This window comes from Mesoplodon mirus, assembly GCF_964341445.2.
Source record: "Mesoplodon mirus genome assembly, chromosome: 2".
NCBI classification, from domain to species: domain Eukaryota; kingdom Metazoa; phylum Chordata; class Mammalia; order Artiodactyla; family Ziphiidae; genus Mesoplodon; species Mesoplodon mirus.
In genome coordinates, this window is record NC_138977.1 from 2642687 (window position 1) to 2669612 (window position 26926).

The 26926-nt window shown below is 37.3% G+C and overlaps 1 protein-coding gene across 7 annotated transcripts in view; it reads right to left on the reverse strand.

The window, feature by feature from the left end:
• Nucleotides 1-26926, reverse strand: part of ARFIP1 (ARF interacting protein 1) — a 123737-nt gene that overhangs the window by 96502 nt on the left and 309 nt on the right. For 2 of the 7 annotated variants that reach the window (XM_082638136.1, XM_082638134.1), the window contains exon 2: nucleotides 8407-8486. The exons of 2 other annotated variants lie outside the window; for them this stretch is intronic. In XM_082638136.1, the coding sequence (XP_082494262.1) occupies nucleotides 8407-8484 (78 nt within the window). In that variant the 5' untranslated portion in view covers nucleotides 8485-8486. Of the gene's footprint in view, nucleotides 1-8406; nucleotides 8487-26740; nucleotides 26921-26926 lie in introns of those variants that run through there. 3 more of the 7 variants (XM_082638135.1, XM_082638133.1, XM_082638137.1) reach the window with 3 other exon arrangements.

Below are 26926 nucleotides of genomic sequence, written 5' to 3' on the forward strand. Positions count from 1 at the left end.
ATCCCCCCAAACAACGTCTAGGGACATTTCCGGTTGTTATAGCTGGGGATGGTGTGCTACTGGCTTCTTGAAGGTACAGGCCAGGAATGTTGCTTAGAGGTCCTACAATGCACAGGATAATCCCCCACAATAAAAAATCATATAGCTAAATATGCCACAGAGTCAAGGCTGAAAAACTGTAAATAGCCTGATGCTATAAACTGCTTCTTATAATAGCAGGCCCAATGGGTCTTAATATTTACTCATTTTATCAAATTACCCAAGACATTTTTCACAGAAGTAGAACAAATAATCCTAAAATTTATATGGGACCACAAAAGAACCAGAATTGCCAAAGCAATCCCAAGGAAAAAGAACAACGCTGAAGGCATAACTCTCCCAGACTTCAGACAATACTATAAAGCCACAGTAATCAAAACAGTGTGGTATTGGCACAAAAACAGACATATGGATCAATGAAACAGAATAGAGAGCCCAGAAGCAAACCCATACACCTATGGTCAATTAAGCTTCAACAAAGGAGGCAAGAATCTACAGTGGAGAAAAGACAGTCTCTTCAGCAAATGGTACTGGGAAATCTGGACAGCCTCATGTAAATCAATGAAGTTAGAACACACCCTCACATCATACACAAAAAAACTCAAAATGGCTTAAAGACTTAAATATCAGACATGACACCATAAAATTAGAAGAGAACACAGGCAAAACATTCTCTGACATAAACTGTACCAATGTTTTCCTAGCTCAGTCTCCCAAGGCAATAGAAACGAAAGCAAAAATAAACGAGTGGGACCTAATCAAACTTATAAGCTTTTGCACAGCAAAGGAAACCATAAACAAAATGAAAAGACAACCTATGGGCTGGGAGAAAATATCTGCAAATGATGTGACCAATAAGGGCTTAATTTCCAAATTATACCAACAGCTCATACAACTCAATAACAAAAAAACAAACAACCCAATCAAAAAATGGGGAGAAGACCTAAGTAGACATTTCTCCAAAGAAGATATACAGATGGCCAACAGGCACATGAAAAGATGCTCAACATCACTAATCATTAGAGAAATGAAAATCAAAACTACAATGAGGTACCACCTCACACCAGTCAGAACGGCCATCATCAAAAAAATCTACAAACAACAAACGCTGGAGAGCGTGTGGAGAAAAGGGAACTCTCCTGCACTGTTGGTGGGAATGTAAATTGATATAGCCACTATGGAGAACAGTATGGAGGTTCCTTAAAAAACTAAAAATTGAGTTGCCATATGATCCAGCAACGCCACTCCTGGGCATATATCCAGAGAAAACTATAATCTGAAAAGATACATGCACCCCAATCCTCACAGCAGCACTATTTACAACAGCCAGGACATGGAAACAACCTAAATGTCCATCGACAGATGAATGGAGAAAGAAGATGTGGTGTATATATACACACAGTGGAATATTAGCCGTAAAAAAGAATGAAATAATGCCATTTGCAGCAACATGGATGGACCTAGAGATTATCATACTGATGTAACTCAGAAAGAGAAACACAAATACCATAAGATATCACTTATATGTAGAATCTAAAATATGACAAAAATGAACACATTTACAAAAAAGAAACAAACTCAGAGACATAGAGAACAAACTTATGGTTACCAAAGGGGAAAGGGGGTGGGGGAGGGATAAATTAGGAGTTTGGGATTGACAGATACAAACTACTATATATAAAGTAAACAACAAAGTCCTCTGTATAGCACAGGGAATTGTATATAATATCCTGTAATAAACCATAATGGAAAAGAATATGTATCTATATGTATAACTGAATCACTCTGCTGTACACCAGAAACTAACACAACATTGTAAATCAACTATACTTCAATTAAAAACAAAACTTACTTTAATGTCATAAATGTAACCCATTTCAAAGCAAGACCAACTGCACTGGGTGAGGATAACTCCCCCATGCCCTCCTTTGGTGCACCACTTAACACTATCCATCACTCCAGAGAACTTTCTCAACACTACAATAGCTATAACATGGCTCTTAAAAACTGCTGACAGGCTGACCCCTACCCACTTCTCCAGCTACTTCTCAGACCATATTCTTCCCTAACTTTCTCCATACTGGACAACTAAATGTCTGCTCACTTCATGGTGCACAGTAACTCTTCTCCCTGTAAATTCAACTCCTAGTCTATGGCCTTTTCTGTAGCTGCCCAAGACCAGAGCTAAAAGAAAAAAGCTCGCGTAACTTTTTCTGGCACTACTTATGTTTTTCAAATCCTGAAAATATACCTTGACATTAACATTATAAAAGGCTTTTCATTAGACAATCAGCATCTATGGGTGAACACTTCATGGAAAATAAAAGATTCAACATTAACAAAAATTCACCCAAAGACTAAAAATCTATCTTAGTAATGCAAGAGAAGGATACTGGAAATAAGTTTCTTGATGTTATCAATATATTACATTATGAATGGTAAGACCTAATTTCTAAAATGCTTATTAGAAAAAGATAGAAACTTTCTAGAAAGGATGTAAAAGAACTTGTCTTAGCCTTAATCAGACTTCTGGAACAATACAAGGCATCACATCTTCTAAAACACACATATTTAACATTGTTCTTTAATCCAATTTACCACTGAGCTGGTAAAAATAAAGTGGTATAATAATAAGCTTAAAGATTTTCCAATTGTTTCTTACATCTACCATTTTTTTAAAAAAAGTTATTTGAAAATTCATTGAAAAGCACTATGAAATATTTCTAATGCTCAGTAGGTATTTTGTTCTGCTATCAAGTAGTTCTTCTAATTTAAAGGACTGAATTCTTAATTTCAGTCAAATCTAGACAAAAGGGCAGTGAATAAAGTAAACAGTGTGGGGAAAAAAAAAGAAAAGAAGGGAAGCTACAAATATTCAACTCTAATTGTTCTAGTTATGGTTTCAGACAATGAAGGTCGCAGTGCTTAGTGAACTAATTATGTACGTCAACAGAGACCATATTTTGTTCTAAAACCAAAAAGCACAAATGCCTTCTGTGTCAGATGAAATTATTTAGATTTTTGTTTGCCTACAAAAAAAGAAAGCAATTCTATTAAACTCATAATTCAGTCTTTGAAATTTCCCTCTGTATTAGTAAAAATATGACCTTTAAAAACTGGTTAATGTATTTACAGCAAAGTTAATTTAACATTTAAACTCATAATTCAGTCTTTGAAATTTCCCTCTGTATTAGTAAAAATATGAGCTTTGAAAACTGGTTAATGTATTTATAGCAAAGTTAATTTAACATGGTTCAAAAGTATTAGGTGACTAAGCCTACCCATGAGGTCTCAAGATAACTAACCAAGGTGTCAGGAGACATAGATTTAAGGACCAGCTCTGCCACTGTTTTATAAGTTTACAGAAGTCATTGTACTTCCCTAAGTTTCAATGTCCTCATTTATAAAATGAGATTCTTAACTTCACCTATATATCATATAGCTATTATAAGAATCAAATATGAAATTGCTTGGCAAACTGAAAACGTTATAAAGATGTCATAATTATAGCACACTGATTTCGGCTAAGGACAAATATTGGAGTAGTCCCATCAACACTAGCATTTACCAGCATAGCTACTCCTCCTAACTGTCACTATGGGTACCCTAAATACATTTCTCTAAAACAGACCAATATCAAGACAGAGCTGAAATATGGTTACAAATGTTATCGTCTTTGGCCAAGTTCTTTTTTTTTTCTTTCTTGGCAATTTCATGGTTTTAAAAGGAAGATGATCCTACATAAGGATGGAGAAAGCAATGTGGTCAAGTCCAAATAATTACTGAATCTGGATGATTAATATATGGTAATTCATTTACTACTTCACCTTCATTTCATACGTTGCAAATTTTTCTTAACAGATGTTTTAATCTACTAGTATCAACACCTATTTGTCTTATATTTTCAACCACTTGCTACTCGAATACTGCATGTCAGGTCTCCCAAGTTTCTCACCTTCTGCCTGTCATTCTCATTTCTGGGTCAAGCCAATCTTTGCCACTAGCTACCACTTGAACCGCATTTCCGCCCACTCCTCCCTCACTGACCCTCAGTTCCAGCCAGAGTTCTCACTGCTATTCCTCAAACATACCAATCTTATTTTTGCCCTTGCCTTTGCTCTCTCTGGAAGGTTCTTACTCCCAGATTTTCACATGACCCTTCCTCATTTCATTTAGGTTTCTGCTCAAACAGAAAGGGCCTGCCCTGACCAAAGGATGTAAATTAGCACACTTCATCACTCTTTAGCCCCTTATCCTGCTTTACAGCAGTAAAGACTACTTTACATTATATTATAAAATAATTTATGTATATATTTAACATGTCTGTCTCCCTCCCCAATATGTTTACAACATAAAAGCCAACTCCTCCTGACACTCACAATCCTTCCATGACCTGAACTATGTTCTTCCCACTTATTATGCTTCTTCAGATACCCTATTAAATCAAACTTAATTACTCACACTTCTCAATTTCCTTTCTCTACAACTCAGCCCAAGCTGTGACCATCATCATTCACATACTCAAATTCTACCCACACTGTAAGAAACAGTTTAAACACCACCTTTACTGATATTCCTGGCTGATACTTCTCTGAACTGCCACAATTCTTCATCTGTACCACTCTAAAGGCATTATTATTCTATATTTTATTTATTTTAAAATATCCTCTAATAATCAACATGCAGCTTGAGTGCAGGATCTAAACGAATTCACTTTTAGACCTCTGGGTTACTTACATAAAAGAGAAATGGAAATATTTGTATATTTTTTCTTGGATATTAGAAGTAAGTATATGTATTAGTGTTACTGTATCAAAGGGCAGACAGAAAAGGAGAATTCATGCAATAATCCTAAGATACACTAATAAATACCTAACACAACTATTTTGCTTTCTTTCCTTTTTTATTGTTGTTAAAAATACACTTGTTTTCCCAACTTCCTTGATTCCATCTTTACATAATTTTTTCCTATAAAATTTCTTACATTTACTCATATTTCCCACTTTTCTTTGGGTTCAAATCATAGCTCTTTTCCTCATCAGCCATGTTAACCCTTCCAGGTCTCTGTTGCCTAATCTATAGAATGAGGGAGAAAACCTCAACTGCAAACGGGTTATTATAGTATTAAATGAGATAATATATCTCATAAAACCCAGTACAGTGCCTGGCACCTAACAGGCTCTCAGTGAATGGTGCCTATTTGGCTATTATTTCTTCTACAGATATAGAAACTGCAGTTTTTAAACACATTTCAGGGTATAAAGTTTGAATATTAAAAAGACAAAAACAAAATCTACCTTTTTCTGCTCTAATCAAGACTGGAATAGAGTACAAAGCAAGCCAAGCTCACGTTTTCTTCTTTTTTAATTCAAAAAGAAAAAAAAAACCCAAACAACTGATGTCATAAAAAAAAGAGAAGAAGAAAGCGTTTTTATGGTCACTGATAGGATGGATATCCTAATGAAAACATCATTTGACTGAGAGGAAATCACCTGGATTCTGCAATTAACTAGCTGAGTGATTCTGCACAAAGGCAATTCACCTGACAGAACCTAAAATGAACCTTAAGTCCCTTCTTGTTCAGGGTTGATACTGTTTTTGGCTCAGTTCAAAATGCTGGAGTTTTTGTTGTTGTTTTGTTTTGCTCTTAAAGAAATGAAAACTATCATCCAGGTCATCATATTCTATTCCTAAGAAACCAGTATCCATATATCGTTTATACTAGTGGAGTGAGGACTAATTCATTCATCAAACTGACCATCAGTGATGTGCCAACCTCTGCTAGGATTAGCCTGAATTACTGAAAAGTCCAATGTATAGAACACTTAATTGAGAGTTAATGGCCATAATACATATAGAGTTATAATAGATTAAAAGAAGGGACTTTCCTGGTGGTGCAGTGGTTAAGAATCCGCCTGCTAATACATGGGACACAGGTTTGATCCCTGGTCCGGGAAGATCCCACATGCCGCGGAGCAACTAAGCCCACACGCCACAACTACTGAGCCTGCGCTCTAGAGCCTGGGAGCCACAACTACTGAGCCCACGTGCCACAACTACTGAAGCCCGCGCACCTAGAACCCGTGCTCCGCAACGAGAGAAGCCACCGCAAATGAGAGAAGCCCACGCACCACAACGAAGAGTAGTCCCCGCTTGCAGCAACTAGAGAAAGCCTGCACGCAGCAATGAAGACCCAACGCAGACAAAAAATTTTAAAATATAAATATATATACACATATATTAAAAGAAGAACTCTTATAAGCAAATCTGACCCCCAAAATGTTTTCATCAAGGATACTGAAAAAAGAAGATATAAGTTAGTAGAATACTAATATTGATAAATGGGGAATTTTAAAGTTACAGAATATTCCTAAATCCTACTTTGGTTAACTGTAAACTCATACAATGCTTTTAAATTTGGGTATAAATTCAGATTATACTCATACACCTGGCCTTTTTTTGTTTTGTTTTGTTTTGATTACCATATTCCCTGTGGATGCTGCACATTTGGGCATGGCTAAAAACACTGGGAATGCCTAATATGAATTACAATGTTAATTTACAGACAAATTTGAACAATTATTTGGCAGTGGATTCCTTCATATCACTGTCATCCAGCCTTAACTCTCTTGAGCAGATTTCTAGTTTAGCATCTATTGGTGTGACATTCACATAGAAGAAACTCACAGTGGTAAACCACAGAGGGAATACTTTCATTTATTATGATGAGTCCCATCACTGACAGGGCTGCCAATCCTTCCTGTAGTTCACAAGCATTAAACTTCCTCTGACCATCTCTCAACAGTATAGATTCAGAGATCTGATCATAAAAAATCAAATCCATGAGTTAGGACAAATACGGTATACATAATTCCCTAGGTTCTCAGAACTAAATATAACTACAACACTGCTTTGACAAATGGTAAACAGCCAAACTTTTTTTTTTCTTTTTTTAATTAATTAATTAATTTATTTATTTTTGGCTGCGTTGGGTCTTTGTTGCCATGCGCGGGCTTTCTCTAGTTGCAGTGAGCGGGGGCTACTCTTTGTTGTGGTGCGCGGGCTTCTCACTGCGGTGGCTCCTCTTGCTGCGGAGCATGGGCTCTAGGCACGCGGGCTTCAGTGGTTGTGGCATGCGGGCTCAGTAGTTGCAGCTCTCGGGCTCTAGAGCGCAGGCTCAGTAGTTGTGGTGCACGGGCTTAGCTGCTCTGTGGTATGTGGGATCTTCCCGGACCAGGGATCAAACCCGTGTCCCCTGCATTGGCAAGCAGATTCTTAACTACTGCACCACCAGGGAAGTCCCAGCCAAACTATTTTAAATCAAGAAGAATCCTGAATCCCTCACAGATAATACATATTTTGCCAACCAGAACTCATCTTTGACTTGTGGGCGAAAAATAAATTATCCAGCTCTAAACCCTACATCAAAGTCTATCACACAGACTCAGCATCTTGGCGTGATGATGAAACACTGTGGCTAGCACTGTGCCACATACACAGAAGGCAAACTGGTTCAGAAACACTGCAACTGGAGCTGGAAGAACCCATGTTGTGTTCCAGCCTTGCTGGTTACTCCAACTCAGGCACCACCTCTGTGAAAGTTAAATATGATCAACAAATAAATGGGGGAGATAATGGTTGTTCTACTTGCCTAACTGAATTGCATCAAATCAGTCTAAGGATCAAGGCGGGACAATATGAAAGTGCTACTCTGTAAATCTTTAAGCACTATAAATTTGAGAGAGGTTACTAGGATTAGGTGTTCAAAAAAGCATCTGATGACTTGAATTCAATATAAAATTAACTTCTTAACATCTTTCTACTCTAATGAGCTAGAACAGTGGTTCTTGGGTGGTATCTATTAGAATCACCTGTAGAACTTCCAAAAAGAAAACACACACACACACACAGCCCGGTGTCTATCACTACAGACTCAGATTTCGTGAGTCTGAAGTGAAGTCCAGAACTCAGTATTTTTTTTAAACACTACATTTGGATTCTGATGCATAATTAACTAGAGAGAGAATATGGGAGCAGATGCGTGCAAATGTGAACCAATTACCACTGTTATTTCAACAGAAACTTCATTTCATGTTTAAGCTTAAAACTATAGTTCGACCAGACTTTTATGTTGATTTTTATGGGACAGGTATACTCTAAAATTTCATATGCCCAAAGGCAGATGTTAACTTACTTCCAATTATGAAGAAATAGCTCTCTCTCCTCCCACCCCTTTCCTGTGTCTATGTGTGTAGAAGAGTTTATTTAGAATGGCACATGTTTAGACAAACTAAGTCAATTTGGACAGTCTAAATTTGATTGATATGGGTTGACTTTAAAAAAACAATATAAATACTACCCATTCACCTCAGAATTAGACTTGACTTCTTCTGTGGCTGGCTTAGATGTACCAAGAGTTGTAGTATCATTGCTGCAGTCAGACATACCTAAAAGTAAAACGTGTTAAGCACACATTAAATAATTTAGTTAAAAGAGCTATATCACCTTACCGATATTCTTACAAATATTCCACAACATAAATCATTTATTTGCAGTCAGAATTGTTTTGCAAAACTATCTATAACCACATGAGTATCTATTGATTATAACAGATAAACGATTCTAAAAACAGACAAAATTCAGGAAAAGTTTTTATGCAAAATGTAAAAACACATACCTCAGTGAGTAAAAAATAATTTCATAAAACCATTTTAGATATGAAACAATTTAAAAGATCAGAGTGTCAACTTGATTTGCTAGATGAAAAAACTAAGATCAAAAATGTCAAAATATCCAAAGGTAAAGCCAAAATATTAGTTATTCATGGCCTATATAAAATCAAAGTTTCAGACCAGAACTCAGATATCTTCCAACTCTCTGACCAGTGCTCTTTAGTACTGATAACAGATGTGACTGCTCATTGTCAAAGTCAAATTATACTCAGATTTCATTCAATAAAACTTTAATGTGCTATTTCTGCTTCTAACTTATTCAACAACATTTAGAGAATGCCAACTACATATGAAGAATTCTGCTAGGCACTAAGGAGAAAGAAAAGTAAAATCTAATTCAGGTTATAAGAGCATAATGCCCTCCATACCTGCAGGTTCAAAGGTCAAAAATATTTGAAAAAAAAATTCCAGAAAGTTCCAAAAAGCAAAACTTGAATTTTCCATGCACCAGTAACTATTTATGTAACATTTACATTATACTATATATTATAAGTAACGTAGAGAGGATTTAAAGTACATGGGAGGATGTGCATAGGTTATATGCAATTTTATACCATTTTATAAGGGACTTGAGCATCTGCAGATTTTGTTATCTGTGGGTGTACTAGAACCCATACCCCATATATAGCGAGGGCGACTGTACTCTGAATCTAATCAAGGAGACAGATAAATAAGTACAAAACACCATATTAGGTACTATAATGTACAGAAGCAAAGTTTTACTCATGAAATACAAGGGAGGGAACAATTTTATTGTTCACAAATCGAATCCAATACCACATTAAGAAAATAATACAACATGAACAAGTGGGATTTATTCCAGGAATACAAGGCTGTTCAATTAAGAAAGCTATTAATATATAATATATTCATAAATCTAAGGGGAAAAAAACATGGTTTTCTATGTAGATGTTGAGAAATCTATTGACAATTCAATACCCATTCATAATTCAATACTCAAGGAAAAAGGAATTAAGGGAGATGTCTTCAACATGATACATGCTTTAGTCCTACAACCATTATTTTATTTAATAAAGAAATAACAGAGGCATTTCCACTACAAACAGGAACAATGCAAAGGAACCCACCATTTCTGCTACTATTCAACACTGAACTAGAGGTATTAGCCAATCCAAGTAGATAAACCAATTAGAAGAATAATAGGTAAAGAAGTAAAACTATTTCTTTTTGCAGATGAATGATAGTACACCTGAAAAACTCCAAAGACTCAATGGTAAAACTAACTAAAAATTAAAAGAATTCAGTGAAAAAGTAGGATAAAAAATTAACATACAAAAGGAGTTTGGGATTAACATATACACACTACTATACACAAAATAGATAACCAACAAGGACCCACTGTATAGCACAGGTAACTATACTCAATATTTTGTAATAACCTATAAGCGGAAAGAATCTGAAAAAGAATATATATATATATTATATATATATTATATATATATGTGTGAATCACTTTGCTGTACACCTGAAACTAACAGAACATTGTAAATCAACTATATTTCAATTAAAAAAAACAACAATTTTTGAACTGTTATTGAAAAACAATAATCAGTGGACATAAAGGCAGAGAAAAATCCCGTTTACAATTACAACAAAGAAGATTAAATACTTAGGAATAGATTAAACAATGTATAAAACCTATATGAGAAAAATGTTTAAACACAACTGAGAGACACTAAAGACTGAGCAAATGAAAAGACATCCTGTTCTCGGCTATGATGACATTATAAAGAAGTCATTTCTCCCTTAGTTAATTTACAAATTCATTGCAATAGAGAAAAATATAACAAGCTAAATTATACAGTTAGATAAGTTATACTAAAGTTGATATGGAAAAATCAAACATGCAAGAGTAGTCAGGAAAACACTGAAAAAGGAAACTCACAAGGGGACTAACTTTGTCAGATGTTAAAACATACCATGAAGTATCTATACTTAAAGCACTATGGTATAGCACATGAATAAACAAAGAGACCAGAATAAAAAGTGTGAAGTTAGACCAAATATATACAAACATTTAATATATAACAAAGGTGACGTCTCAAACTGCTTAATTAAAGATGGGCTTCTCAATAAATGATGCCAGGAAAACTAGGTAGCCATTTGGAAAAATACAAAATTAGACCACCACACACAAGAATAAACTCCAAATGGATTAGGAATCTAGATGTAAAAAATGAAACCATAGATGAACTGCTAAAAGAAAACATAGATGAATTGTTCTTTAAACTTTCTAATTCTAAGAATCTAGAGATAATTTAAAAAATTGATTAATTTGACTAAATAAAGATGTTTTAAAAATTGTATAACATAAGCACTATAAACAAAGAAAAAAGACAACTGAAAAACTAGGATAAAATATTTACAACAGGGGCTTCCCTGGTGGCACGGTGGTTAAGAATCCGCCTGCCAATGCAGGGGACGCAGGTTCAAGCCCTGGTCTGGGAAGATCCCACATGCGCAGAGCAACTAATCCGTGTGCCACAACTACTGAGCTTGCGCTCTAGAGCCTGTGAGCCACAACTACTGAAGCCCATACTCTTCAACAAGAGAAGCCACTGCAACGAGAAGCCCGCGCACCGCAACGAAGGGTAGCCCCCGCTCACCACAACTAGAAAAAGCCGGCGCGCAGCAATGAAGACCCAGTGTAGCCAAAAAAAAAAAAAAAAAAAAAAAAAAAATTTACAACATATGCCACAATGGGTTAATATTCCTAATATATAAAGAAGTCTTAAAAACAAAGGGGAAAAAACCAAAACCAGATAGAAAGCAGGAAAAAGACATGAACAGACGATTCACAAAAAAAGATTAAAATGGTCTCCAAAATATAAAAAATGATCAAATTCACTCATAATTAGAGAAATGCAAGTTAAAACAACACTGAGATACCATTTCTCATCTATTAGACTAGCAAAATTTTTTTAAATGTAACAAAACATTCTGTTACTGAGGATGTAAGGAAAGAGGCACTCATATACATTGCTGATAGGAACACAAATTTGTATATCCATTCTGGAAGGAACTTTGGTAATGCCTAAGAAAATCACACATGTACTTACCTTTGAAACCAGCAATCCCATGTCTAGGAATCCATCCCAGGAATACATCTCCAATAATACAAAAATACTTACACATTGCAGCATTCTTCATAATTGTAAAATATTGGGAAGAGCCTAAATGTCCTTACATATGAAAGTGGCTGAATAAACTAAGACACATCCAGACAAGGAAGCACTGTGCAACTGTTGAAAAAAATGAAGATCTCTATGATATACTGTAATTTCCAGGACGTAGTGATAAGCGAAAACAGCAAAGTCCAAAAACACCTATAGGTATGCTGTCTCCATGTAAGGACAAAGAGGATACATGAAAATACATGTTTCTGCTCATTGGAACAAAAGAAATACAAGAAGAATAAACCAGAAACTAAAGAGATAGGTTACCTACAAGGAGAGGTGGGAAAAGAGTGGAAAAAAAGGTAGGAAATGGGAACAAAGTAGCAGGAATCAAGAAGGAGTGACACTTCTCTGAATATATAGTTTGAAATAATTCTGACTCTTAGAACCATAGAAATTTTCACACACCCCTCATAAAAAAAAAAAAAAAAACCAACCAGGATTTGAGAGGAATTCAAACAGTAAAAAATCACTAACACATGAAACCAACTGTATTAGAAATGAATAACCCAGGAAAGGGAAGGGGGAAAGGGGAAGGCGGGGCAAAGAGAGATGGGGGCGGAGAGGGAGAAGAAGGGAGGGAAAGGAAGAGCAGGAGAAAAGAGTGTCTTGACTGGACACCACGAGGCTGAAGACAAAAAGAATTATACACAAATTCTGTTAATATAGTTAGTAAAAGTACTTCTCACAGGGGTATAGGTTAATAATTCTTAAAGTACTTTATGTATGTAACAGAACAGAACAAATATGTAAACAGAATGTAGATATTGAGAATTTGGTTTCTCACTGCTAGAGAAAAAAGTAATAAAGAAAGGAGAAATGCTAAATAAACCTTGTGGTACTGGACTGGAATTAGAGTTATCAGTACAAACACATGGTTTTTAATATGTGTGTGTCCGTATTCGTGTATATATATTTGTTATACATATACATATGCACGTATGTATAGGTTTCCTAGCTTTGTCCACTGAGAGGACCTAGAAGCAGTGATACCCAGTAACAATGAGTACACTTGGTGCTCAAATCTTGGTCTCTAAACACCATTCTCCAATAAAAGGAACCACAACTCTTAAGGAAAAGTGGTTGATTCTAATACTGGGGCAAGGAAAATACAAGAGGAGCCTGGGGCATTTTTTTGGTGTCAGAAAATAGGAAAAAATTCAAAAAAGGACAGGGGCTTATTGAAAGAAAAAAGGACCCAACCTGAAGGCCCCTAATGGCCAATCCTGAGACATCTTGAGCAACAAATAATGACAGTACTGAATTGAAACTCCTAGAATAAAACAAATATTAATGAATCCATACTGATAGAAATAAATAATCAAATAAATAGGTAAATGGGGGTAAAGTGACAATTCCTCACAACAGAATCTCAATTAATAAACACAGAAAAGAGAGAAAACCAGAACTCTCCATCAGGCAAACATCACAGTAATAAGTGTTGCAGAAAGACTCACTGATGGATGCTAAAATTAGAGAGCAAAAGTTTGACGAGAAACAGCATTTACATAATCTCCAAAACCTCCCACAAGGTACTCAACTGAAAAAAGAAAGACAGTTAAGGGGAGAAACTCACAGTTCACAGTGAAGAAACTCAGCAGATCTAACTTAACCAAGTGATTAATTAATCACCAGTAGTAAGACATATCAAGAGCGTAATCCCTGATACATTGCACTGAAAAGGACAACATTATTTTTCGTGGTATTCTTCCCCCAAATGCATTAACTCAGTCCAATCCTGAGAAAACATTGGACAAACCCAAACTGAGGAACATTCTACAAAATAACTGACCAGTTCTCTTCAAAGTGTCATGGTCATGAAGACCAGGAAAGTGTGAGAAACGTACAGATTGAAAGAGACTATGGAGAAATAACCAAACTCGATATGGGTTCCTAGACAGAATCCTGCAGCAGAAAAAAGGACAGTTAGTTGAAAATTTGGTGGAATTCTGATAAGGTCTGTAGTTCAGTTAATACTATTATATCAATGTTAATTTTCTATTTTTTTTAATAAAAATTAATTTATCTTTCTTTTACTTTTGGCTGCGTTGGGTCTTTGTTGGTGCACGCGGGCTTTCTCTAGTTGCGGTGAGCAGGGGCTACTCTTCATTGCGGTGGCTCCTCTTGTTGTGCAGCACGGGCTTCAGGCACGTGGGCTTTAGCAGTGGTGGTACGCAGGCTCAGTAGTTGTGGCGCACGGGCTCCATTGCTCTGTATGTGGGACCTTCCCAGGCCAGGGCTCGAAGCCGGGTCCCCTGCGTTGTCAGGCGGATTCTTAACCACTGCACCACCAGGGAAGCCCCTAATGTCTTATTCTTGATAATTATATTATGATTATGTAAGACGTTAGCATTATGGGAAGTAGGGTAAGGAATATAAAGCAACTCTCTGTACCACTTCTGCAAGTCTAAAATTAGATCAAAATAAAAGTTTTTAAAGAACAGTAAGGAATGCTGAGCAAAGGTAGAGGAATTACCCTTAGATAGAAAATCTCTTCCTTAGATAGAAGGAAGAGTGAAAGAAGGAAGGAACCCATGGAAATAGTGAGGAATGGAATGGAAAACAGAAGAAAGCTAAGGCAGTTCATTTTTGCTGTCTTCTACTTCCTTGTGAAATAGGAGTTATCATCCTTTCCTCTGTATTCATCAGTTGCACCAATTAGCAAAATATATCATTATCATCCAGCTCAAGAAAAGACCAAATGATAGCTTTAGAATGGGGCCGGTCACCAGGAAGACCAAGCCATGATTAGAAGTTTGGAACTTTCAGAGGTGAAAGGAGTGAGAGGAGTTAATAACTGATAATGCGTCGGTGAGGAAGCCTCCACAAAAATCCCCGAACTATGGGGTTTGGAGAAATTCTGTGGTGAACACATCCATGTCCTGGGATCGTGGAACACCCCAACTCACTGAGATAGAAGCTCCTGTACTCAGAACGCTTCCAGATCTTGCCCAATGTCCTTTCCATCTGGCTATCTATCTGTATCCTTTATCATATCCTTTACTATATAATAAACCGATAAGTATATAAAAAAAAAAGACCAAATAACTCCAAGCAGATAGGGAAACAGGGAATCAAATTTCTGAGAATTACGGAGTCAGGTACTAAGTCTGTGTTTTATTCATATTATTTAAATGGTCTTACCTTCACATTTTTTAAAAGTTCATTTGTTCATAACTTTAATAATGGACACACACAGGGAATGACAACAAGATTTAAAGTTAATGACTTACTCACTGAACTTACTGTGATAATCACTTCATGACGTATGTAAATCAAATCATTATCACCTTAAACTTATATGTGCTATATGTCAATCATATCTCAATAAAACTGGAAGAAAAAAAAACTTATAATTATGGGAAACCAAAAAAGAAGTTAATGACTTACAGAATGTGCTGTTTAAGATATATGTGTTCTGATCTTTACACGAATTTGAAGTTATCTTTAAATTTGTCTTCAAAATAAAATGATAAATCATTATTACAAAACTTCCATCAATGTTGAGACTTCACAGACTGGTTTATACTGGAGGCCAAATATGCTTCAAGTCATCTCTGGGGCTCTACTTCCATAAATCAGCCAGGGGTATTCATTAACTAATGAGTGTAAGAACCAATGACCTATAAAGTGAATTACTAATTAACATTTGTAAAAAAAAAAAAAAGCATAACTAATATTACCTGAAGTTTATAATTCATCCAACTTTTTGGAGTTGTTTTTGATTTATTATCAAAATCACATTTTGTTTTCTATAAACTGAATAGACTAGATCTATTCAGTTTATAGAGGGAAACTATATAAGAACTTTAACCAGAATTTAATGAGGGAGAATTTTATATCCTACAACTGTTAAGTGCATTTAAGGTCTTTCCAAGGACCCAGGAAAGAGAGGGCAGGAGGTAAGAGACTTGCCAGGATCCTAGAAGATAAGAAGAAACAAAATACTCCATGGATACCAGAAAAGAAAAAACTGCATTTACAATCTCCATGAGTTAAAGATTCAGAATTATAATATTAAAGAATGAATGTTGAATAGAAATTATAACATGAGCACATTTCAAATTAAGGTACTCACATACCACAGGGGATCTGAAATGGTATACTCAGGGCACAGGAGAGCAGATATAAACAGGATAAACACAGCACATCATAGTGGAATGAGAATTTACACTTTTTTTTAAATGAAAATAAGTATGCTGTTATGGAATCTAAAACAAAATTCACTTGAATAAAATACACATAAGCCTTCTAAGAAATTTTCTGAATTTTTATGATGAAATACGAATCTCCAAAGGAATATCTGAAGAGTTATTCTTTCTAGGGGTACTTCAGTAAAAAAGTTGGAGAAGTACTATAATTAATTTTGATGTATGGGAGTAAGGAGTTCTGACTGGAACTCAAGGACAATGCTAGGGAGGTAAATACAGAAAACTGAGGGCAAAAAGTAGCAAAACTTGGGCTTGCTTTGGTCTGAACTTGCTTAGCTTCTCTAGACTGGGTATATCACTGATTTCAGAGACTGGTTAGCGATTAAAGAAAATGGCTCTATTTCTTTCACTCAAATATGTCCATCTTTTCTTGCTCATAGATAAACAGGAAGAGAATGGTAAGATTTGTTTTAATTTCATAATTCAATATTAATTTTCAAGTTGAACTGACTTGTTTACAGTAAAAAATTTAGAGTTAAAATACATAGTGACTACATTAAATAACTATATATGCTAAGAGTGAAAAATAGTATCTAAAATACATTAGCTTTCTAGTTTTGGTCAAAACAATTTAAAATAGTGGGTTTTTTTTATGATGGTAGTTTCCTTAACATGGAGGAAAGATCCTTTTCCCTATTGTCAATGCAAATGATGCTAAACTGAAAATGGTTTACCACACAATATGTTCAAAGTATATTACATTTTCTTTGATAAGTAGAATAATCAAGAGTAAGATAAAGAATCATCTACATTATACTGCTGTCTTTATGTCAACAACTATCTGGTATCTGTAAAAGCTATTTTGTTAGATACTCCTAAATTCTTTTAGACAGTGATAACTTAAGTTCACGTGGCTCATTAAGATAAACACATCAGTCTAGATAATTCAAAAGTAGAAAGCTTTGACAAAAAAAAGTTAATTCTCAATTATATGCAGTAATGAGAAACAATTTAAAAATCAACAGATATTCAACTATTCTCATCCTCACCATCATACCACCTTCTAACCAAGTGACAAAGTGAACAGTTTGGAGAAGTCTTTTTATTTTCCCCATTCAGACTGTGTTACAGAGAAACTAATGAGAAGTAAAATGATAAGACTCTCAAAACTAAATTACTCCCTGAAAAGAAAGCTAGCTGTAAATAAACTCTAAATTATTCAGTGTACTGTGGCCTCATTCTTCACAAACGGCTAGCTAAGGTTCAGAACATTCGCAATGAAGCCAACCAAGAGAATTGGAGAGTCACTGTAAAATTCTGTATTAATTCCCAAAACCATATAAAATAAACCCCTCAATATTCTCAGGTAATTTTTTCAGTGGGAAAAAGCTCAGAGGAAATAATCTAAGAAGACAGCTTAATAGTATAGAGAGTTACACAGAGAAATATGTATAGACATGTGTATATACGTGAGTTAGTGTATATTTCCTAGCAGCAGCCCCAGCAACGATGAACACACATAGTACCCAGATCTTGGTTTCTAATACCATTCTCCAATAAAGGGAACCAGTGCTCCCTGGAGAAATGGCTGATTCTAGGACTGAGGCAGGACTACACGCAAGATGAGCCTGGAGTATCTTGTAGTGCTGGAAAGTAAGAACGTGCTTTAAAAAAAACTCCATAACAGAACAACAACAGAAGCTCAAAAGAATATAGGAACCAACTGAAAGAGTTTCCAGTGGCCAACGCTGGAACAACTGGAGCAATAAAATAAAGTAACACTGGATTATAATGCAAAGTATAAAATAAATAACCATGAGTCAATGCTGATATCAATAAATGACTGAATAAGTTAATAAATGGGAGAGAAGAGGCAAATCTCCCTTACAGAAGAATTCCAAAAAATTTATGTACACACCCCACTGTTACGGAGGTAGAACATAATTCCCCACACATTAAGTGTGCACTTCACATAATGACTTTCTTCTAAAAAGTACAATATGCAAAAGGAAGAGAGGAAAAGTAACTTTACAAGGTACAAACTTGACGAACACTGTCTTAAGCCAGGTGATCAAGGTTAACATCAACAGTGGTAAGGCATATTGATTGTATTTACTCTTTTTTTCCCCTTAAATATTTATTTATTTATTTACTTGGTTGCGCTGGGTCTTAGTTGCAGCTCCAGGGGTTCCTTAGTTGTGGCATGTGAACTCTTAGTTGCGGCAAGCATGTGGGATCTAGTTCCCTGACCAGGGATTGAACCCGGGCCCCCTGCATTGGGAGCGTGGAGTCTTATCCTCTGTGCCACCAGGGAAGTCCCTGTATTTACTCTTGATATACGACAAGAATGGCAATTTGGGGCTTCCCTGTTGGTGCAGTGGTGGAGAGTCCGCCTGCCGATGCAGGGGACACCGGTTCGTGCCCTGGTCCGGGAAGATCCCACATGTCGCGGAGCGGCTGGGCCCATGAGCCATGGCCGCTGAGCCTGCGTGTCTGGAGTCTGTGCCCCGCGGCGAGAGAGGCCACAGCACTGAGAAGCCTGCGTACTGCAGAAAAAACAAACAAACAAACAAAAAAACCAAAACTAACAAACAAAAAAGAATGGCACTTTACCTCTGCTGTCTTTCTCCCCAAAACACATTACCCAGTCTAATCATGAGAAAAGAATCAGCCAAATCCCAACTGAGGGACATTCTACATAACATCTGACCAGCAATCCTCAAAACTATCAACTTGTCATCAAAAATGAGGAGTCCGAGAAACTCTTAAAGCTAAGAGGACACATGATAACCAGGATTTATTCCTGCATAGAATCCTGGTATAGAAAAAGGTCATTAGGAGAAAACTGAGGCAATCTGAACATATGTTATCTAATAATGTATAAATACTGGTTCATGAACTGTGACAAATGTACCATACTAATGTAATATGTTAATAATGTGGGAAACTGGACATGGTGTATATAGGAATCTGTATACTATCTCTACAGTAATTCTGTAAATCTAAAGTAATTCTAAAATAAGAGTTTATTATAAAATAATCTAAGAATACTTTGCTATATTATTATTTTATAATTATTGTTTTTAATAATTAATATTAATAATATAAATTTATATTATTAAAATATTTCATTCTTTTACATGTATGCACCCCAATGTTCATTGCAGCACTATTTACAATAGCCAGGACATGGAAGCAACCTAAATGCCCACAGACAGATGAATGGATAAAGAAGATGTGGCACATACATACAATGGAATATTACTCAGCCATAAAAAGGAATGAAACTGGGTCATTTGTAGAGACATGGATGGACCTAGAGTCTACCATACAGAGTGAAGTAAGTCAGAAAGTGAAAAACAAATGTCGTATATTAACACATGTATGTGGAATCTAGAAAAATGGTGCAGATGAACCTATCTGCATGGCAGGAATAGAGATGTAGACATAGAGAAGGGATGTGTGGAACATGGAGGTGGGGAAGGGGGGTGTGGGATGAACTGGGAGATTGGGATTGACATATATACACTACCATGTGTAAAACAGATAGCTAGTGGGAACCTGCTATATAGCACAGGGAGCTCAGCTCAGTGCCCTGTGGTGACTTAGATGGACGGGATGGAGGGGCAAGGGAGGTCCAAGAGGGAGGGGATACATGTATACATATAGCTGATTCACTTTGTTGTACAGCAGGAACTGACAAAACATTGTGAAGCAACTATACCCCAATAAAAAAGAAAAAAATTTATTTCCATGCACTTGGAAAAAACAGCATAACTGGCAGTTTAATATATTTATAAATATTTATATTTAAAATCCTATATGGCAAAACTCCATGAACTGAAATCTTTAATACTATCAACTTGGAAATTCAATCAATAATTAGGTGTCAGGCACTGGTCGAGGTCCTTGGGAGTCAATAATAAGCCAAAAAAGAAAATAAGATGTGGTCCCTATCTGCATGGATATGGCGGTAGCGGAAGAGAAAGACAATCTTACTGTCACACATATAAACGTAAACGGCAACTGTGGAAAACGTATGACATTACTACCTCATCTGGGAGGTCAGGATATGTCCTCAAGAAGCAAAACTTCAGTTGAGGTGTGAAGGATAGCTAAGAACCAACAAGTGAAATGAAAGAAAAGAAAGAGTGGTAAAGACAGGGAGAAAAGCATGGGCAATAGCCATGTAATGCAAGGAGCAAGACAAGTACAAAGGGACTAACGAAGGCCAGCATGGGTGAAATGGAGAGTTCAGCAGAACAGGATAAAAAATAAGGCTGGACCATTGTTAAGGAGTTTCGTTTTTATCCTAAAAGCAATGAGAAGCCATAAAAAGACTGGGGAAGAGGAGGGAAGAGTGACAATCGGACGTGTGTTTCAAAATAAATCACTGTGCCTTCAGGATGGATACTGGATTAGAGAGGGGATGAAACAGAAGTGGGTAGACAAGAAGGAAGGCTATTGTAGAAATTTCAGGCAAGATGATGGTAACAAACTAAAGTGGTGGTAGTGGAAACGGGAAGTAGCAGACAGATTTAAGAGATACTCAGAAAGTAAGATTAATAAAACTTGTTGACAGACTAGACGTATAAGGGAGATGGAGTTATTAAGGATCACTCCTACTGTCCTGCATTTTCCAACTGGAAAAATAATGGAGTCATTCACTGAAATAAAAAGCAAAGAAAGAGGACCAACATTTTGCGGGGGTTTTGGGAGTGAGGGAAAAACCAGTTTAGTTTTAGACCTTGTATTTGCGATATCTAATATATGCAAGAGAGGTGCCAACTAGAAAGCAAACTATATAGATCTAGAGCTCAGACGAGATAGAAAACACTCACGTCCTTAGAAAAGCTGACGTCTTTATCCTAGTAAAGCAGCTAACTATAATTGCCAAATATCCAAGAAAAACGTTAGACTTTGACCATCTGTATTTAGTTAAAACAAAAAGCTGAGACAGAACATGGCAGTAATATTTCATCAACTACAACAAAAACTGCTAGGCACCATGCGGAACACAGAGTTTTAAAAATCTTGTTTCAACAGTATATTTATTATGTCACTAATCATACAGTATTTTAAAGTTTTAGCAGGGCTGGCCAATGTCCTTGGAAATATTCAATACCTGCACTAGTCAGTAAAGTAGCCACTAGCCACATGTGGCTACTGAGCACTTGATACGTGACTGGTTGAACTGAGGAACTGAATTTTATCCTATTTTATCTTAACTAATTTAAATAGTCACATGTGGCTAGTGGCTACTCTATTGGACAGGAGCATTTTAGAGCTTCCTTGTATATTTCATCTAGTCCCAAACCACCACCTTGTGAATTAACTGAGAGCCAGTGTGGGGGATAGAGGGAGTAAAGAAGTAGAAGCTCTCATTCCATCTGCTTGTTATATTATTTGAATTTTTATTTCAAGAATATATCTTACTTGTGAAATTTAAAATATTTTTAATTTTAAAATTAATTAAATGCACAGAAAAATTAGGAAATACAGAAAGAGGAAAATGAAAATAATCTGTAAACCTACTTTAAGAAATAATCTATAATTAACATTTAGCCCTATATGAAGAGGATCTACATTTTTTTTTTTTTTTTTTTTGCGGTACGCGGGCCTCTCACTGTTGTGGCCTCCCCCATTGCGGAGCACAGGCTCCGGACGCGCAGGCTCAGCGGCCATGGCTCACGGGCCCAGCCGCTCCACGGCATGTGGGATCTTCCCAGACCGGGGCACGAACCCGTGTCCCCTGCATCGGCAGGCGGACTCTCAACCACTGCGCCACCAGGGAAGCCCGAGGATCTACATTTTTAACCCTTCTGTTAGAAGGCGCACCAATGGCCCGTTACTCTCTCTGAGTTTTATCATATTCCTGTTCTACCCCATCCCCATCCCAAACACCTTAAGAATCCTATTAGAAAGCTATCATCTCTAGAACTCTACCTCAAGGCTGCCAAAAATAAACACTTCATAGTCCTCTTGCTTATCTCCCTTTCACCACCACCACGACCACCCTCTGCCACCACTGTAACTGGAACCCAATCTCTACCCCACAATATCATGGAATCATTAGTCACTATAGTGAAAAAGAGTACAAGCTTTGGAGTCAAGCAACTTTGAGTCTGTGGTTCTCCTTTCACTATTTGGATGACTTGGACTAATTACTTCTGCTGGTTTCTATGCCTGTTTCTTCATTTGTTTATAGAAAATAAGGGTACCTAATACACAGAGAGCATCTATAAAGCATAATGCCTAGCCAGAGTAGCACTCGATAAATGACAACTATTACGGACTTCTATGCGCCTGGCGCTGCCCTAGATACTGAAGGGGAGAGCTCTGAAGCAAAACAGAATCCCAGCCATCCTAGAGGTTACGTTACACTGGCTTAACCCCAGGGCCTCTTTCCATCTGGGATGTGAATTCCTGATCCATCCCTTATTAGATGTATGACCTTATGCAAAGTACGTCATCTAAAATCTAAATTTCTTCATTTCTAACATGGTAATGTTATCTGCTCTTACCTACTTGAGATGGCTGGAGTAAAAACAAAATGAGAATGTATGGGAAAATGCTTTGTAAATTATTATATGCTAAATAAAAAGAAGGTATTAAAGAGTATCATATTTCTCCTCTCTTGGACAAAGCTTTCCAATCAATATGCCAAGAATGGATTACAGGGACTTCCCTGGTGGGAAGGCAGGGGACACAGGTTCGAGCCCTGGTCCGGGAAAATCCCAATCTTAGTTGTTGCTCCGCAGCAACTAAGATCCCTTAGTATAAGCCCGTGCGCCACAACTACTGAGCCTGCGCTCTAGAGACCGTTAGCCACAACTATTGATCTCATGTGCCACAACTACTGAAGCCTGTGCGCCTAGAGCCCTTGCTCTGCAATAAGAGAAGACACCGCAATGAGAAGCCTGCGCACCACAATGAAGCGTAGTCCCCATTCACTGAAACTAGAGCAAGTCCGTGCGCAGCAATGAAAGACCCAGCGCAGCCAAAAATACATTTAAAAAAAAAAGGATTACAGACATGCTGAAATATTGACACCCCCTCTCCCTGGCCCCCTCGGCCTACAGGGAGCTGGGGAATCTGCCATGCAAATAATCGTTTTTATGTGTGCCATGATGCAGATGTTTGGAAACTTTGCTCTAACACACTGTCTCATGTCGGCAGATGCTGGAGATGGCCAAATGACTCCCTCCTCTGGATGATTTAGGGCTCACCACCAACTCTGTTATTCTTATGATCCTGCTTCGAAGACAGGGATGTCACAGTCCCCCAAAGGATGAAGCCCGAACATCAAGGAGCTGCTGGTCCAATGCCATCATACACATACAAAAAATGAAACAAAATAAAAACTCTCAGGTGACAATACGGCAAAGGTGTTACGGTAGTTTCACAAAAGATTTGAGCCATGTCCAGCGATATCTGCCTAGAACCATCTTAAGACAAAAGTTTAGAAGTAATGGAAGAGAGGGGAATAGGGATGGAGGGAAGATGAAAGAGAAAAGAAACAAAGAGAAAAAGAAAATGTAGACTTTTGTCTTGTAGAAAATAGCTGAGAATCCGTAAGAGCTAATCACTGGCTTCCATGACTGCCTAAAGCTAAACTAGACACTAAAGAGAACAAGATTATTTTCAGGTGCCTTTGTTTGATAGTCTTTTTCATACTTCCTAGAACTAATGCTGGTGTATGTCTGACTTTTAGACTGTTATGGTCCCTACGTCATCATCATCCATATTTTGTGGGACTACTGTTTCCAATCTGCACATGTATTGTTAGTTCTTCATCCACAGCCATATTATCTTAAATTCCCTATTAAATTTACTCCTTCCTCCATCCTGAATTTATTCCTTACCCCATCCCAAAGTTATCATTCTGGAATGTATTTATAGCTCCAGACTCTTACAATGCCAAGTCTATTACTTAAAACCTTTATTTTCACATTTTCCACTCCTCATATGTCATCATACATACATACAAACACACACACACACACACACACACACACACGACAAACACATACACATATCCGCCCTGTGGGAAAACTATCAAATAACACTCCATAGGCCTCCTCCGAATTCATTTCTTTTTGTCATACTTTTTGGTATGACATTCAACCAGGTGTTCAGCTACTGAAGGTTAATAAAGGAAAAGACCTTCTTTACTTAATGTCTGATAGAAAATAAGGTGAGATACCCCAACACATGCCAATAAAAGATGTAAAGAAAATATGGTAGAAGCAGCCTAGAGTAGTAGTTAAGAGCTCACAGTCTGGATTCAGATAACCTAGGTTCAATCCTGGCTTGACCAGTGTAATTCTGAGCAGATTACTTTAGCTTCAGTTAATCATTTAGTTTCAACTTCTTCATCTACAAAAATGAAACATTTAGCCACTTTATAAGGTTGCTGTGAGGATTAGATGAGATAATCATATAAAGCACTTAGCATCATGCCTGGCACACAGTAAGTAAACAAATGTTAACTGTTGTTATGGTATCAGATATAGTCAATCTTCTGACTTTGTCATTACCTTAGAAAGAAACTAATTTAGCATAATTGACTCTTTATAAACTTATGTTTTCTGCCCCCCAAAGTGAGGATGCTAGACAGAGGGAAAATTATTTTGGGCGCAGAATACACTGGTTACTCCATATGGACTATGATGAGCTGTATAGGTCTCTTCAAGTTCTAACGTTCTATGAAACAGGTGTCAAACATTTTAGCACGTCAACCCTTGATCAACAAACACTTTACCATCAAATCAGTAAGTTCAAATATGCACTCTAAACTTACATTAAGTTTGGAAGGATACTATCTTAGTCACAAAAGAGAACGATCATTAAATTCCTAATATAGAGGTAATATGGAGGGAAAGGAGATGTCGAGATAAGCAGCAACATGCCAAAGGCTTACAGACCACACCACTGAAACATCATTTGCCCTTCTGAACAAAGCCGAAGCCCAAAGTAGATGCCTCAAGTGAAAAACAAGAAAATGAAAACAAAGTACACTAGAAATTTAAACTTTTAGTCTGAACTGTACCCAGTAGGTTGGTGATACTAAATATGTATTAAATAATAATAAATGTATCAATTTATAAATCCACTGGATCGCCACAACATTGGCCACAAATACTTATCCATAAAAAGAAACCTCAAAACCACAAATCAGGAACTAAATAAACAGGCAGTCTTACTTCCTTCTCTAGGTCTAGGAAGAAATTTAGAAACACTGAAGTTTTGAAGTAGCTAGAGATTTCATCACTATAAAGCTGGAATCTCTGCATTCTACTCTCCTTGGTGCCCAAACTAGCTATGTACAGTTTGAAAAAGTAGTAGCTCCACAAAAAAAGTTCTCATTAACTTCAAGACACTGTCTAAGGAGTGGCTTTTAATCTACCTGGAGGTTATATATCTCCTTTGAGAATTTGATAAGAAGAATGGACATTCTCCCCAGAAAGGAGAAAATGCACTGAAAACAAAACTGTGCACTTAATTTCAGGGGTGGGGATGAGAAAGTCCCCTGAAAGTCACTGACCACTCACTAGACCACAGTCCCCAAAGGCATGACCCAGGATTAAGGCAAACTAATTTATCAATTTGAAACGGAATGAAAGTAACTGAGACCGAGATTTTAGTCCAGAAAATAAAACAAGATTAGAAATATTTTGTTTTCTCAGCTAATGAGTGTTAGACGTGGTGGCTGGGAGAGGGTGTTGGTCATGTGGAGTAGGGAAAACAAAAAAACACAGGACTAACAAAAGACAAGTGGAATTAAAACAGTACTGACATGTAGTCTCTTGCATTCACTCTCAGACAGCAGCAATAAAATGGCCAATTCCTGCAGCGTTAACAAGGAACGATTTAAGGTACCCAATTTTGGTGCACATTCCCACGCCAGTGAAGTTAATTAAATGGCAAATGTGAACCCACACCTGCCACACTTGCAGGTGAAAGCATAAGTTTAACCAAAGTCCTGCAAATCATTTTTTCCTTAAGAACCGACTGAGAGAAATTATATGCTTTAATCTAGGAGAAAAAAAGGAAGGGAGGGGGCCAGCAATCCTCAAACGGGGTGGCTAAAGGATCTGCAGGAAGTGTTAACTACAAACCTTTTGAGATCAAAGGGCTCAAGAGGGAGATGAGAATAAAACAAAGGAAGTAATAATAAAATAAAGTAAAAGGGAAAAGCGTCTAGAAACTGTTCTTAAAACAAAACAAAAACCTCTTTCCTTTTTCCTAGACACGTAAACAGTAGTAACTTGGCAAAGAGGAACGGACGAGACGACGGCACAACTTCCTTCCCAAACTCCAGCATTCCTTGGACGTCCTCGCAAGCAGTCAGGCTTGGGACATTTCACAGGCAAGGCTCCTCCCTGCACCACTGCCCGAGGAACCTCTCGCAGGGACTATCGCTAGCTCCCTTCCTCTCACTGCGGGAGAGGAGAAAGAGGGGATGCAGGGAAAGGAGGAGAGCGATAAAGGCTGGACACCAAACCTGAAGGTGGCCCGCTCCGAGACTCAGTCGAGAAATTCCTGGATCCTGCAACCCCTTTCCCCACTAAATACAAGCAAAACCGGGAGGGTGCCGCCCTGGGAGGGCCAGTCCTACCTCTTCACCCGGCTGTTTCGGGGGCACACTCAGGGGGACAGGAGGAACGAAGGAGCAGAAACCCAACGCCGAATGCCTGGGCAGAGAGAGACGGCACACACAGACTAAGGACATAAGTGCCCCGTGGAAGTCCGGAACTGCGAGCCCCAGAGGCAACGTGTCCAGCCCCGCCAACCATCTCCGAGA